At 34.3% G+C, this 16,625-nt stretch overlaps 1 protein-coding gene across 1 annotated transcript; it reads left to right on the plus strand.

The window, feature by feature from the left end:
* Window positions 1-396: 396 nt before the first annotated feature.
* LOC134250830 (sushi, nidogen and EGF-like domain-containing protein 1) lies at window positions 397-14,063 on the plus strand. Its single transcript, XM_062733170.1, has 4 exons — window positions 397-652; window positions 1,805-1,933; window positions 12,325-12,429; window positions 13,291-14,063. The coding sequence occupies exons 1-4, from the start codon at window positions 433-435 to the stop codon at window positions 13,422-13,424; spliced, it is 588 nt and encodes a 195-aa protein (XP_062589154.1). The 5' UTR covers window positions 397-432; the 3' UTR covers window positions 13,425-14,063.
* Window positions 14,064-16,625: the final 2,562 nt, after the last annotated feature.

Below are 16,625 nucleotides of genomic sequence, written 5' to 3' on the forward strand. Positions count from 1 at the left end.
GTCGAAATTTTTGAATTTTGTCAATTTCTCCAAATAATTCTGTACAGTAAGTTAGATTTGGTGTATTTTAAGCATTTAATCCCTTGTTTTTGCTTAAAATAGATATTTCTTCTATTAAAGCAGTTTAGTTAGATCAAATCATTTGAAGGGCGTCATTTTTATTACTTTAAGCCTGTGTTTTATCTTTTGGCTTGTGTGTTTTTTGCGAATAGGTAGGTAGGTTTTTGCAAGATGGGTGGACGCTAAACAGAGAAAATACTTGGAATGGCCTAAACAGGTAAAAAAACGCAGTGGTATCAATTACCAATAGTAATGTCTTCTATCTTCTATCAAATTGTATTATTTTTTGATAACCCTTGTACATAGGGTTAATTTGCATATTTCATGGTACTTATATGGTGTTCATTTCAGTCCCTGCCTTCAGATACAACGATGAAGAGGTCCCTATTAAGAACGTTTCTACTTGTTGGTGGTATAATATTACACTGGCAAAATACTTTGGCTCAGACTAATCCATCAGTTGGCAGTTGTAATGATGACTCAGAATGTATAGAAAATGCAAATTGCAATTTGGATCAAAACCGGTGCTTCTGTGACGAAACTTCTGCCGCAATTTCGGCTTTCTCAGTAATTGGTAATGTGGCGTGCCAAGGTAAGAGTTTCATTAAAAAATTAAGAAATTAATTTAGTTTTGGTGAACATGGACTTCGTGAAAAATATGCTGGCCTGACGCGTCGTAGTTCATATACGTCATGAAGTCTCTTTTTTTTAAAGATACATTTTTACTTTAAATTACATATCAATATAGATATTATTACTTATTCAACGCTATTTCACGAGAAAACGAACATTTTCTAATTTGCAAAAAATCCTAAAGAAAATATTTGGTAATGTTAAAACATACACGTATACAATTTAAACTGATACAAAGCATCAATTCGACAACAACAAAAATAATTTATCATTTTAGCATTTTAATGAATTTTCACAAAAAGAATACATAGGGACAAAAATACAATGTACCATGCAAGGTTTCTTTTTGTTTATCAGTGTGATCAAACGAAGTAAATGAATTGTGGATATTGGATAGGGTAGTATCATCATAGAATTATTCAATCAAATACTAGTGTCACAAGTATCAAAAATGCCTAATTTAAAATGTCTGAATGCATACATAAAAAGGATATTCAGCATGCTGATATCGTGGATCTTTGTTAGCCATGTGAAAATGTCGATCATATATTAAAATATATATGTGAAGTGCAAAAAAATCCTTTATTGTGACATTTGCAACTGTAATAATAAAAGTTTTCAAAACAATATTTCTTAAGGCCTTTTTGTTAAAAACATACAGTTTATTGGTTTTGTTATTTATATTTGGGGACTCAAAAGTTCCGTGTCTTATGCACGCCGGAGTTTGCATCTTAGGAAGCAGTTTATGGAAACAACTTTTTATAAAGACATAAATTAATCGCAAATCGGATAGAAATGGAAAACACTTTAAACCTAATAACAACCATAAAGACGGCGTATAAAGCAATTAAAAAAAACTTTTATTCATGACTTTTATGTTTGTTATCGATAAAAAATTATTTTATCGAGGCAACGCCTCATTTCCCAATGTAACACAATCAAAAATAGATCGGTCGCTCCTTCGGCCGATAATGATTTCTAGTAATACGTTTTAAGGAACTGAGATGTCAGCGATCTCCCTCTTTATAGCTGTATTCAATAAATGAGTTGAATTCTTTTTTTTCAAATTTGCTGAAATACATTAATTCTGTTAATAACATTTCCTTTGTAGTGGGTGCGTGTTCACTAAACAACAGAGAAGACGAATGTGGTCCACGCGGGCAATGTCAATTTGTTTCTTCCACTTTTGACTTCCCCGTCTGCGTCTGTGAAAAGGGCTTTTTTGGAGCAAGATGCAATGGTAAAAAAATATTTTCAAACAAAGAATTTTGCAAACGATTTCAATTTTAGTCGATTTTTTTGTCATTATTTCAAACTAAAATTTTAATTACACTATATAAATTATTATCATGTAAACATTACCATCATTGTTTGAATTAGTTTTCATTTATTTAAATCAATATTTATTATTTTTTTTATTTTTATATATTATTATATTTAATAGTATCCAATTTATAATGTGCCATTGCCCCCCTCCCCCCGTCATAAAAATACAATTCCCGGCAGTGAAAAGGGTGGAGTTTATCACATGGAAATCAATCAAAGGAATAATCCGTAGAAACTTCAATTCAGTGTAAAAATAATGGCATAAGAAATTACATGAACACCACTTGTCAATGACAAAGGATTGGTTGTAATTTTTTTGTACAAGGCCATTGTATCGACAATAAAATTTGCAAAAATTTGAATCCAAAAGAAGCATTTAAAGGTTTTGTATCAGTCTATTTGTCAAAACCTTGTTTTAGAACATAACCTACTTATTCAGCCAATCAAATGCTTCTATTTCTCGCGAAGAATCGATTCTTCATGGTGAAGAATTCTTCTATTTCTGAAATATTTAACGGTGTCTGATTGGTTCAGTTGACAGTTATATGGGTGTGTCTTCATTGGGTTTTTTTAGCACACAAAAAGAAACTATTCAAAGCCACGTGCTGTTTACAATTATATTAAAACTTTCTAGGCCTTGCTACACTTTTTTTCCACAGTTATCTTTTATCGCCTTTCTGAATTTTTTTTTTCACATTTCGGTACAGACAGAAAATACAACTATCGTCATGTATATAAGAGATGAACCTTGTCTTTGAATACAGATTTAAGTCACAATTTTCATCAAATTTTTATTTGACTCTTGACTACCCCTATACCTACGCCTGCTGACTAGGGTCTTGTCATCTTAACACAATCATTTTTCAAAAATATAGATTCTTGTTACAAGGATATTCATTAGTTCAGTAGCTTTAATATCTTCCCAATACCATTTCCCCATTAAATCACTTACATAGCATCGTTTTTTTTTCAATACCAATTTCTTCCAGTTCCATTTCCCCCCGTACAAAACTACATATTCATATACTGTAGTAAAAAGTGGCAGGGGGGTCAGCCTTTCAATGAACATTTCGATAGGAAAAGTTATGTCTGGACCCCCCCCCCCTTGCTACGTGCCTGAATCAAGCTATTTCATATAATCCCGTGCTAAAGGCCGGTTTACACGGTAATACAAGTTGTATACAACTTGTCGTATACAACTTTTGTAATATGTTACCTACCTGTACATACGGTAAAACAGGTTTATGTTCAATTCTTTGTTATGCAAACAAATAAAACGCCCTAATCAGGTTCGAATCAGTCGACATAGAAGCATGGGAAGAGGAGAAATCTGTTATATACTGTATATTTTAATTTGTATCATCGTCATCATCATCATTAAATTGGAAATCCAAGCCAATCTTGCATACGCTCATCAAGTAATGATAATTTGATTTATCTCTAAAAACGTTTCACTGCGTAATGATGTAAAAGTTTTAAAAACTACGGATCATACTACTTTTAATTTCAAAATGTAAGTTGTCATACTAAAACATTTTGCTGTATACAGCAAGGTCTATACAGCTTGCTTTACCGTGTAAAGGCCGGTTTACACGGTAAAGCGAGCTGTATAAACCTTGTCGTATACAGCAAAATGTCACCGTGTGTACGCCGCTATTACACGGAATTTAAAGCTCCCCGAAATCATATATTCCACGCGTTCGAATAGAAAGTGTCTCTATTCTATACAGCAAGTTGTATGAAATTTTTTTTCTCTGGCCAATCAGAGGCCTGGGATTCGGTTGATCTATTTATGCTTCACGGACCACTTCGTTATTTTTAAGAAAACTTCAACCTCTTTATACGTGTACCTGTACATGAGATATGGCGTGCTCCAAGAAAAAAGAACATTGTACTTGGAGTAAGGAGGAAATGGACGATTTGATAATTCTCTATCAAGGGGAAAGTGACCTATGGGACATAAGTACCCCCAGTTATTCCAAAAAAGATTTTAGACAAAGAGCGCTGGAAAGAGTCAGCGAAGGAATGCATGGAAAATTTACTGGTATGATTGTAAATATATTGTAAATAATAAAAAAAATCACAAATATAAATTATTGAATTATCAAAAACTATTATGATGCATTATTTATTTTTATAGTAATTGGGTGGGAGGAAGTTGTTCGCATCTATTCATCCGACCATACTAATACCTGTTTTATAATTAATATCCAGCATAATTCAAAGAAGAAAACATAATTATACTAGTGTCTGTATTTAGTTTTATTGAACATGATTCAGTTGTTTGTTTCTTATAGTTTTAGAAATTAATCAAAAGCTTCAACATCTCCGATCCTATTACGCTAGGGAACTGGCAAAAACAAACAAGAGTACAAAAAGTGGAGCAAGTACCGATGATTTGTACAAAAGTAAGTGGATGTACTTCGACTCACTGGACGCATTTCTGAGACCACAGATAACACCTAGAAAATCTGTCAGCAATTTGGTAAGTTTATGATAAATCCCATTGCCATTCAACACTGCCATTGGTATTAAAATAGTCACAATACTCATCTCTCACAGATCTTGCATCAGAATTGCATCTGTTGCCACCTTGCTGAGTACCCCTCAAACAGCTACCTACCATTTCAGTGCTGCATCTTTTGTCAGATTCCTCTAACATGTCTTCCGGTGTATATATTTGTCTCGCTGAATCCTTCGATCTCAGATAATTGTGCAGAACACAAGACGCTAAAACAAAAATCTTGACTTTGTCAGGATCAAATGACAATGGCTTTTGGAAAATACCGAAGCGACTAGACAAAATTCCAAATGCATTTTCAACAATCCGTCTTGCCCGGGACAGTCTGTAGTTAAATACGCGCTTTTCTAAGTCTAATTGTCTTTTGGGGAAGGGTTTCATAAGATAAGGTTTAAGGGGAAAGGCATCATCACCTACAATGACAAATGGTACCTCTAATTGACGCTCAGGAAGTGGGCGGGGAGGCGGTAAATTCATATTGCCACTTTCTATCATTTCTATCAAGGCAGACCTTGCCAAAATGCCACTATCATTGGCTCTTCCATTAGTTCCAACGTCAACGTATAAAAACTTATAATCAGCATCAACTAATGCTAACAAAATAATACTGAACTGATTTTTATAATTAAAGTAGGTTGAACCACTCCCTGTTGGACACTTAATCAAAACATGTTTTCCGTCAATAGCTCCAATGCAATTGGGAAAGTCCCATTGTTCATCAAAACTATTCGCAATAGCCATCCACTCTTGTTGTGTTTGTGGGATCTGAAATAGAAAAACATTTATACATGTACACATCATATGTTTCTTATGTAGGATTGCAGTTCAGTGGAGAAAGATGATGAAGAATCCAAAGAAACGTGTGATTCAGATGAGGGGAAGGGCAAAAAGAGGAAATCTACAGGAGCTATGGCGGTGATGTCTGAAGCCGTAGATGTTCTCAACAAAATCAAGAACAGAAACACAGCTACAGCTCCAGTAAGCATTGTCACAGAAAATAAAAAAGAAGACCATGTTTTTGCTACGTATTTGGCAAATGAGCTAGAGAAAATAAAATCAAAGAGAATAAAAAACGAAGTGAAAATCAAATTGCAGCGCGTCATATTTGAAGCTCAAGACAAAGACGACGTTGCTCAAAGTCAATCCCAAAGTGAATTTACTCAAATACAACAACAGAATGTGTCCCCCCAAAATGTAATTAAACAGCGCATACCACTTTGGAATCCGTGTGTTTATGATGCAGAAACATCAGGCAATGCTTCCAATTACTTTTAATAATGTTGCTTTTTGTCACATATACGACAATAAAAAAACAGCATTTCATATGAAAATAAAGCGTATTACCTTCAAGTAATTTTCTTTCAAAGCGTTATATATTGCAATACACGTTTCTGGTATTATCGTAGAGGCTGTAGATACAGGAATGCGATAAAGATACTCGAGAGAGCGATAGCTATCACCTGAAACAAATGTAAGTAAATTGTTTGAAAAGAGTTGGTTAATCCAACTCAGTGATAAAATATATGTTATATAATATATATATATCAATGTGCATGAATGCAAGCTTATCATTTAAGCAATATATGTATTACTAATTCGTATACCAGTATGCTAGCTATATATTAATTCCTTTTACCAGTGACCAAAAAACGCAGGGTTAGAGCAAGTCTCTCTGCAGGAGAAATTGCATCTCTCATGAGGGTATCTCTCCTCTGTATCAATGGCGAGACAGACTGCAGAAGCTCATTAAAGGTTGCAAAATCCATTCGCAGAAAATTCTTCAAAGACGAAGGATCTTCATCCCTAAGCTCTGCAATGAGTGCATGGTATGCACCAAGGTTGTCCCTCCTCCCAATCCACTGCCTTACCCAAGGTCTCCCCCTTCTTTGTTGGCTCAAATGTAATGCAGACATGATGATGATGATACAAATTAAAATAACACATTGTTCCTCTTCCAATGTTTCCATGTCGATTAAATCGAACCTTATAAGGGCGTTTTATTTGTTTGCATAACAAAGAATTGAATATAAACCTGTTTTACCGTGTGTACAGGTAGGTAACATATTACAGAAGTTGTATACGACAAGCTGTATACAGCTTGCTTTACCGTGTAAACCGGCCTTAAACCGGCCTTAACCTGAATTGGTTGGGAGTCCATTCTGAAACCGCGTGTGTTCGATATCGATTGCGTGCTCGATATGTACAACGAGCGGTCAAGTTGAGCCTTATATCCCAGATAGCATGACTATGTTGGGCCAACATTTGTTAAAGGTTGTATGGTTGGCGTTGGGGGAACAACGTTGGGCCAACGTTAGAGCAATGTTACCAAGTCAACCTTCTCGACCATGACGGAATTCCTATGCTGGCCCATTGTTGGTCCAACGTAAGCAACTTCCCTTCACTTTAGTTTCCAAAGAAGGAAGGATCATGGCGTTGGCCCAACGTTGGACCAATGTTTATAATACACCCTTAAAGAAAGTGTATTTACAAGTTGGTAGGAGTATGTTGGCCCAACGTTGGCCCATTGTTTGTAATACACCCTTAAAGAAAGTGCCTTATCAAGTTTGTAGTAATATGTTTGCCCAACGTTGGCACAATGTTTGTAATACATCCTTAAAAAAAGTGCCTTATCAAGTTGGTAGTATTATGTTGGCCCAACGTTGGCCCATTGTTTCTAATTCACCCTTACAGAACGAGTCTTATCAAGTTGGTAGTAGTATGTTGGCCCAACGTTGGCACAATGTTTGTAATACATCCTTAAAGAAAGTGCCTTATCAAGTTGGTAGTAGTATGTTGGCCCAACGTTGGCCCATTGTTTGTAATACACCCTTAAAGAACGTGTCCTATCAAGTTGGTAGTAGTATGTTGGCCCAACGTTGGCCCAATGTTTGTAATACAAACAAGTGTTATTTTGTTTAGGACTTCAAAGATGGGATATTTATATTGGGCCAACGTTGGCCCAATTATTATACTGCCAACTAATTGATGGAGTCAATTTTATAATTAGCTGCTGAGCTTTACGTTAGGACAACGTTGGTACATTCTGAAATAATTGAGAGGACTTTCTATGTCCATGCTTATCAGTGGATGACTGCTTTTGTTTAGATATGATATTTTCAACATTTTAACTTTGCACTTAAGAGATCAAGCACCAAAGAGTGTTTTATTCTATTTTTTGAATTGTGTATATGCTTATTTATTTGTAATAACCTAGATAGCAGAACACCGTTGGCCAAATCTTACATTATGGTTCTATTATCTATGTTGGGTTACCTTGATTGGGCCAACAATGGCCCAACATGGAATATTGATAGCTGGTCATGTATAATAGTGCGCTAATTTTGGGCTTACTGTTGGCATAATATCATAAAACTATTATCATGAGAGAAAATATTTGTTTGGAGATTGGCATCGGCCCTACGTTGGCCCAATATACCATGAATCGGACTGAGCATCATGGGTAGACAACAACCGGGCTACTTGTAATATCCGCGCCATTTTTAATCTGACACGAGCGTAATGAGACTGATACCTTGCATATCTGCACTCACTTTGTAAGTATTAATAATATGTTTGCCTCGGCACAGCTGAATTAACGTTTAGTTTTTAAACGATATCATGTACAAATCTGTGTAAATCAGACACGGGGAATGCAGAGGCCAGGTGCTGTTGGGTCAACACTGTACAGATAGCATGCTTACATTGGGCCAACGTTGGGCCAATGTAATCGGTTACATCAGGCCAATTTTGGCAAATGGCATTGACCCAATTTAAGTTTGCTCATCGACCCAATGTTGGCCCGATATGTTGGGCCAACGTTGGCCCAATGTAGAGTGTTATTTCTACAGATATTGGCCCAACGTCGCGCCAACATTGGCCCAATAAATGCGACATTGTTGGCGAGACGTCAACAAGAACATTGGGCCGATGTTGGCAAATGCCGTTGGCCCAGTGTCATTTTGCTCCTTGGTCATATGTTGGTCCGATATATTGGACCAACATTGGGCCAATGTGTATAAACATTTCATTGTTACAAATCTGTATATTAACAAATCTGATCGTCTCTACAATCAGAAATAAATCTACAACCAATCCTACTTGAAAAATCAAGCTAGCTAAAAAAAAATTTAAAATTCTCATAATTTATCGAAACAAAATAAATTATCAGTGAATAAATTTCTTGTTTATATACAAGAAAAATAAATGAAAGTATAAAAATGTGTTTTGATACAGTTAAAACAATTAATAATTTGCTTGTTATTTAAATTGAAATTTGTGTCTAGTAGAATACATTTCCGAAGTCTACCACTTAATTTACTTATATACACTTAACGTCGAGAACATGATCAAACATTTTGAAAATGTTGAATTTGCTGAAGTTAAAACAAAATTTATTCAGTACTAAAAATTAATTGGGTTCTTTCATTTAAAATTTGTTCAGTGTAACGACAAATTTTCAATACATGTATTTTATATGGGGCAACATTGAATCAAAATTGTTTTGATGATGATATCAAGCGTATAAACATTATGCATAAATGCCTTCATCACGCAAGCTAATCACTTAATCACACCATGAAACAAAAAAGACGGTTATTCCTAAATTGAAAGCTTAAACATATAGTGATATACTTGTAAATTTAATCGTATGTTTACTCTTTACTGAGAAAAGTAACAAATATATTAAGTACCAAATATTACAATTTTAGTGCTACTGGAGATTCTAAAAAGACATGAAGAACACAATCAAAGAATGGCTAAGGTATGCCAAGGACAGGGATGAGGGAGGAAGAAACGGACAGAGAAGAAAAGAAAGGGGAGGAGGAGACTTGGGAAGAGGAAATGGAGACTTAGGAGAGGGATCAGATGGAAAGTGGCAGTGCCTAACTTTTTTCTGTGATATAGTATGACATTCCTGTAGTTCTACTTTTTTTGTGTCTGTTTGTCGGTTATAAACACGATGCAGATGCCAGAAAAATTTTTTCTGTAAGTAAACAAAATGACGGGATTCATTCTAGTATTATTTTAAGAACAGCTAGGAGGGCTTTGTTTATTTGTTAGACGTGCTTATTGATACCTGTAATTTACTGAACTTGTGCATAATTTACATCAGAGAGGGGGTATACAGTCATGTAACCCTACATGTATAGCTTAAAGTGAGCATCCACTTTTAATTCTTTATTAATGTTTTCTTCATGCACTGAGCAATAAAATTATAGTATGTTATAATTGAATTTTATATTTTGATTTCTTTTTTCTCAGTTTTTTTAATTAATGTAGAGCTACTTACAGTGCAATACTTGTTGATGGCAATTCTATGAGAATATTGAGAATATGTATTAAACTATTAATCTAGCATATATAGATAGTATTAAAGCTTTTACCAATTAACTGTACTACAAAACTAGTATAACCTTATTGTATATATTTGTTTGTCAATTTTGAGGACAAATGGCCAACCAGTGAAGAGCAAATGAGTTGTCATGATGGAGAGCCAATAAGATACAAACCAACGTTGGCCCAAAAAAGATGTTTTCCTAATATTGAAAGAATAAGTGGCCCAACAATGGCTCAATGATATCCGTTCGTTGGTCCAACAATAAGCCAACAAGTTGGTTTGATTAAGGGCCGATGAGCAAAATACCGATGGCCCAACATTAATTGCTTACAATGGCCCAACTGTACAAAAATGACGTTTGCCCAACATTGAAAAAATACATTGGCCCAACAGTGGCCCAATATTAACTGTTACATTGGCCCAACAATAAGCCAATAAGTTGTTTTGATTAAGGGCCGATGAGGAAATTACCGTTGGCCCAACATTAGTTGCTTACAATGGCCCAATTGTACAAAAATGACGTTTGCCCAATACTGAAGTAATACAATGGCCCAACAGTGGCCCAATTTTAACTGTTACATTGGCCCAACAATAAGCCAACAAGTTGGTTTGATTAAGGGCCGATGAGCAAATTACCGATGGCCCAATGTTGAATTCAAACAGTGGCCCAACATAAGGAGCGTTGTTGGCCCAACAAAGGTCCAATAACATCCTGCTATCTGGGATATGACACAGCCGTGGGAGGAGTTTATTTTTAATCCATTCATTTGATTGGGTGAGGTTCTGTTCTAAGTCAGTAAGATCATATGAAGAGAAATCTTCGTCATGAAGAATGGGCTCCGCTTCGCTCCGCCCATTCTTCGTGACGAAGATTTCTCTTCATATGATCTTACTATTACTTAGAAAAATGCGTACAAAGAATGATCTCTTGAATATTGACTCACCTTGGAAATATAATCTCCATGTGCACGTGGCAATGATACATTGCTTCATAAATAAGGGAAGCTTTCGATAGGAAAACCGAAGTCATCATGCTTATCATAAAGTTTCTTTGTTAGTTTACAATGAACATTATACATATATAAAACATATGTGGTGACTTTAATTTCACGTTCAAAGGGTACTAATATAAATCAAATCAACTTAAAGATGAAAAACAAAAACTGGTAATTGATCAAATGTTTTCAATGAAATATATGATATGAGATAACGAACAGTATTCAAGGTCAAAAGTCACTGACACAATACAAAGTAAGAGCAAAGCAAACACAGACCTCCAAAACAGAGGTGGGATCACGTGCCATGAAGGAATGAGCATCCACTGTCGACCGGCCACATGACGTGCTCTTTGTCATGATTGGGAAGTAATGGAAAAATCTGTAGACAATTCGGGTTGGGGGAGAAGGTCACACGGCATCTTAAGATAAAATACTATAGAAAAATACTATACTCACAAAACGTAAGAGCCCCCCCTGCTCTCCGCGTTTACGTGCTTGGTGCATTGTTTCATTGACTTTAAAAATTCCATCGACTGTGTAGCGGGATAGCTCAATAGTATTCGTTACCAGTCCAGACAATAAGGAATCGAGAAGGTTTGGCTAGATACTCGCAATAAGAGTTTATTTTTTATTTTTACCTTATGTTGGGGGTCCATTAAATTTTATTTACTGAACAATACCAATAAATTATATAGCCAGTATTATATATTTTTTAAATGTTACAACTAACATGAACTCATATGATATAAGGTTAATTTGAAAAAAATAGAGAATCTTTACTCGTAATGCAATCGACATAAGAAATACGTATTTTAAGGCTGCAATTCAAGCCATTCCGGAATTTTTTAGATACCAGATTCCGGTTTTAGCCTAATGGATTAAGATTAGCATACAAAATACAAAATCAAAAATATTGATGTCTAGAGAAATGATATATGCATTAGAAATAAATCAGAATGCAATGTATGAAATTAATGTGCATTAAATATTTATGTAAGTAGTTATAAAAGCCTTCCAACTAAGTTCAGAAATAAGAATATATTTCGGTGTGCCTTTAACTCTTATACTTATAAGTACACTTCATACATATACTGTAAACCAACTTTTATTCGCGTGCTAGAAATTTTCGCGAAATTCGCGATAGTCTTTTTCATCGCGAATATTTCTCGCCGCGAACCGGTCCTTAAGGTCTATGTGTCTATTAACAACAGATTCAAAATAGGCTTGATCGCTAAAATTAATCGTTGCGAACTAGTTCATCCCCGGTTAATCGCGAAATGAAGTCGTCGCGAATTAAAGTTGGTTTACAGTATCTACCTTCTTTGAAACACATTAATTTATCTACTGATTGAAGGTGAAAACAACGTTAAAAAAGGATAGAGGCTTATTTAAAGTAATAATGCTTTCTCATATTATTTTGACCAATAATGTTTCTCTTGTATTCCAAGATCTCTGTGATAGGGACAGTGACTGCAATGGGGGAAGATGTGTTGAAAAAAATGGAAAGAAAGTGTGTGACTGTCCACCAGGTGCCGAGGGTAGCCAATGTCAAGGTAAGGTAAAATTATACGTGATATGTCCTGCATTATATAATGTACAAACATTAAAAATAGAGGTGTAGTAAAATTGCTATTGCACGCACAGACACACAGACAGACAGGTAGATAGAAAGATATTAATTAGTATTATATATTTCGAAAATATATGTGAGTCGAATGCCAGAAAAAAGCTGATGATAATATGAATAATGTTAATATTATATGACTGGACTTTTCAATTCTATAAATACAGGATATGGAGATAACGCACAGCACTCAATAGCAAAGTCCACAAAACAATACAAACAGGAGCAGAGAAAACACGGACCTCTAAAACATCAGATGTTTCATCAGGTGCCATGGAAGAGTGAGCATCCCCTGTCGACCGGTCACACCCGCCATGTGCTCCTTGTCATGAATTGGAAATAACGGAAAAATTAGTCGTCAAATCAGTGTATAGATAATGAACTAACAAAAAGTATGAAAAACGTCAGTCAGCATCTGACTAAATGAAAAATTGTATTTGTTGACAAGGTCATTGTATCGACCAAAGAACTCACGAAATGATTACTTTAAACGAGATTGCTGATATTCTTGTTTCATTAACTTGTCTGTCAATAACATACCTCGTTTTAGAAACTGTTCATACGTAGAATATGCTCTTGCGTATCGAATCAACTGAGATATATAAACTCCGTATGCAGGTGATGAAGGTATATTGCTGCATAAGTAAGGGAAGTTGACGATAGAAAAATTAAAGTCATCACGTTTATCATAGAGCTTGGTTGTTAGATTACATGATATTATTGTTAGATACATGATATTATTACCTGATACTGTTGCTAAAAATATGATTTTTAAAATCCTTCTTTTCAGTAACAACAACAACAACAACTATATCCACCACGAGGAGAAACCGACTAGGGGGCGTGGTTTTAGCTGTTGGGGGAGGTATCGGACTACTAGCCCTCCTAGGAGCTGCAGCTGCCACCTCAGCTGTATCCGGATAGCAAAAACGGTCATCCATAAATGCGTTTTATCTACATGTTAGATTTACGAAATAATTGAAAAGTGTCCATTCTATTTAACCTGAATAAGAAGGACAGAGGATTGGGATATTTTAAATATATATCGCACTAACAATTTTTATACCAAGTTATCCCTACTACAATGGCGATAAAATCATTACTTAAATTATGACTTCATTGGTACTGACAATAAACGATTCATATTGGTTGTTAAAGTTAACTTAAGGGTCCTCCACACCATGTGACCTGTGACGTATATAGAGAAAAAATTCTTTTACTTCCGGTTTTATTTAGTAACCCTGATGACGATTTGGTCTGTCATCTCTTGTAAGACAGTCTTACAAACGCTTGCTAAGAGAAAGGTATATATGCAGTACTCTTAGAGCGACACCCTAATCATAAACAATGAAGACATGGCATGATCACGGAATGACCGATGTAAAACAGATGTGCGGGGTTTTTTTTAAATAAAAGAACAACAGACGTCTGGGATTATGTTACATAATTATTCGTAAACAATGGGTGCCGGTATCACGAGAAACCTTTAAGTTATTAATATTTTCAGGCTAATTTTGATAGTTGAAATTTTTGCACACTAAATTGTGCGTTTCATTAATAAATTATCTCATTGTGTGTTTATAATTATTGATAAAATAGTGTGCGTTTCTAGTTTTCCTCTTTTATATCTGTCCAGTTCCGTAGCCAATATAATGAGTAAATATAGTATGTGACGTATGCGGAGACTTGCCAAAGTTTTTGAGTCCCGGGCAATAGGAAAGATCCAAAACTCCAAAAAGGAATTTTGATACCAAAGATTTTGAAAATATTTTTTCTACATCAGTGCATTTAATTTTAATTCAATTTTTTGGTGTACATGTAATCTTATTCATTAATGTTTCTTCTCTACAAAAAGAGTCTTTATTGATTTTTCTCGAGATGTATTTTAGAGAAAATTAGTTTTATGTACTTTTTATAAATAAAATAAATATCTGTATAAAATATGTACATGTGTAGATCGATAAAATTAAGATTTTATGGTTATTCTGTGAGCTTTAAAATATACAAAAGGGTAAGACAAAATTTGTTGTGCTAGGTATGAAAACGCCTTGGGAAAAATTTCTTAAAACTTCTGAAATTATTATTTTAAAAAATCAGTGTAAATTACATTTTAATCCCTGGACAGTTTTTAAAGGTTGACATGCTTGTAAAAAGTAATTCTCAAAATAATGAGAACATAAGCTGTGTGTGTGTGTGTGTGTGTATGGAGGACCCTTAAAATTGATTGACTGGTATGTTGACAACACAGACTCCAAGGGAGAGAGAGAGATTTTAATTTGCATCATACTCCTATTACATATAGATGAGCACAAGAAAATATCTTTTAATTTGTAATATATGTAACAAAATCATAGACTTCACATTTGTGTGAATATTTTCGAATTAAATTAACTAATCTTTGGAAAATGTGTGTGTAAAAATGTCACCAGGCTAAGGATTTTATTTCTACTTCTGATCGGAGAGAGCTGGGAATAAGTAAAAAATGACATACTCTGCATTGGGGTAGGGGTTGACACCGAGCCAGTTAATTTGTAATCAATTGGATTTGATTTCTGAAATAAAGGCATATTTATATATACATGTTACGACAATATCTGTTTGTGGCGTGATTGCAATGCTTTGATATTTTCCAACAGATTTACACATTTAATGAATTTAATGAGTTTTTCAGAATTTTAACTAAAGGTCTACCCAAAAAATTAGGATAAACGTTAGAGACTGTACAGCTGACAAAAGTGAGTTGTGCCAGTTTTCATGTGTATATTCTCTATGTACGCAGGTTAAATCGATAGCCAAAAAATGTATGAAATACTCGTTTACATTGTAAATAATATAATAATTATATTACATGCTTATTCTGTTCATATCTATACATGAAAAGCAAGTAGGCCTAGAGCAAGTCATTTTGTACCCGTAGATATTATTGCGCCGTGTGATTCAGTCATGTATTCACCTCTGACCTCCGACAAACTTCATACAGAATTGAAGATATTATCTCTCTGTATGTTTATATAGTGGAAAGATACCACAAATGTATATATTTTGTAATATATGTAACAAAATCATATCTCATGGTGCAAATCTTTTGCAGAAATGTCTGAGAGAGCAAGAAATGACAACTCTGCATTGGGGTAGGGGTTGTGATGGTTTTGAAAAATATATACAGTGTATATCTTTTAAATGAATGACAGTTTCTTCTTATCTGCGATGAAAATTCATCAAAACCATAAAAATCAAAATCCTCCATCTTGAGACAGCGGTTGGGACAAAAAGACAATGAAGTTTTATTATGAAATAGAAACCCTTTGGTAAGATAAAAGATATACAAGACTAACTCTATAACATTTAAAAGATTTAAGTACGTTACTGTCTGTGTTCTTCCTTGAATGAAATGAGGACATTAATAACACCATATTTCTTATAATGACTTAGTAACAATAGTCATCGAAAATAACCGTCAGTTAAAACACATGTATTCACTTAACATCTTCCGAGCAATGTGAGTACCGTGACACAGCTAAAATCTAGTTGTATACATTGTACATTTAAATCAAGCAAATTTGGACATGTAGTTCCTGTGGGGAAGACGTAAAAGTGTGAACGGTTTACAGACGGACAGTCAGATGGAATAAATACAACATGGGATCAGAAAACCTCACTTCAGTTGCCCCTAATAAACATTTATCATATAGTTTACCATAGTCAAAACTGTGCGTCGTTGATTTATTATAAAACTATTTTCTGTAATTTTTTAAAAATATTAAAGCTTTTTTTAAATCTCTTAAAGTCGGTAACAGAGATATCTGAATATACTGTGACAACATTATCTGAATGTCTTAAAATAAAAGTTCAGTTCCATAATAACTATGTGCATGCATGGATTGAAGAAAAAAACATGGTAATCTTGTATCCCTTTAATCCAAAAATAATTAATTTTGATTTATTATGGTGAAAAAATCTTTGATACTATAGTAAACTATACTTAATAATGTAAAATATAGTTAACATAGTAAACTATACTTTATATTTACAAGTCGTGAAAGTTCTTACATGTGCATGTAGAAAGTATTTAAATTTGAAATTTTATTAATGCAAAAATCCCTTTAAGCAATTTTTTTCTTGATG

This window comes from Saccostrea cucullata, unplaced genomic scaffold, assembly GCF_032062105.1.
Source record: "Saccostrea cucullata isolate Sc308-1 unplaced genomic scaffold, CSIRO_AGI_Scuc_v1 ctg1713, whole genome shotgun sequence".
Classification (NCBI taxonomy): Eukaryota; Metazoa; Mollusca; class Bivalvia; order Ostreida; family Ostreidae; genus Saccostrea; species Saccostrea cuccullata.

What these genes read in the sequence shown, in the direction of transcription:
- LOC134250830 (XM_062733170.1), top strand. Translation starts at nt 433, where the DNA reads ATGAAGAGGTCCCTATTAAGAACGTTTCTACTTGTTGGTGGTATAATA. An exon ending in TGGTAATGTGGCGTGCCAAG is followed by an intron (nt 653 to 1,804) that starts GTAAGAGTTTCA and finishes TTTCCTTTGTAG; the next exon opens with TGGGTGCGTGTTCACTAAAC. An exon ending in CGAGGGTAGCCAATGTCAAG is followed by an intron (nt 12,430 to 13,290) that starts GTAAGGTAAAAT and finishes CCTTCTTTTCAG; the next exon opens with TAACAACAACAACAACAACT.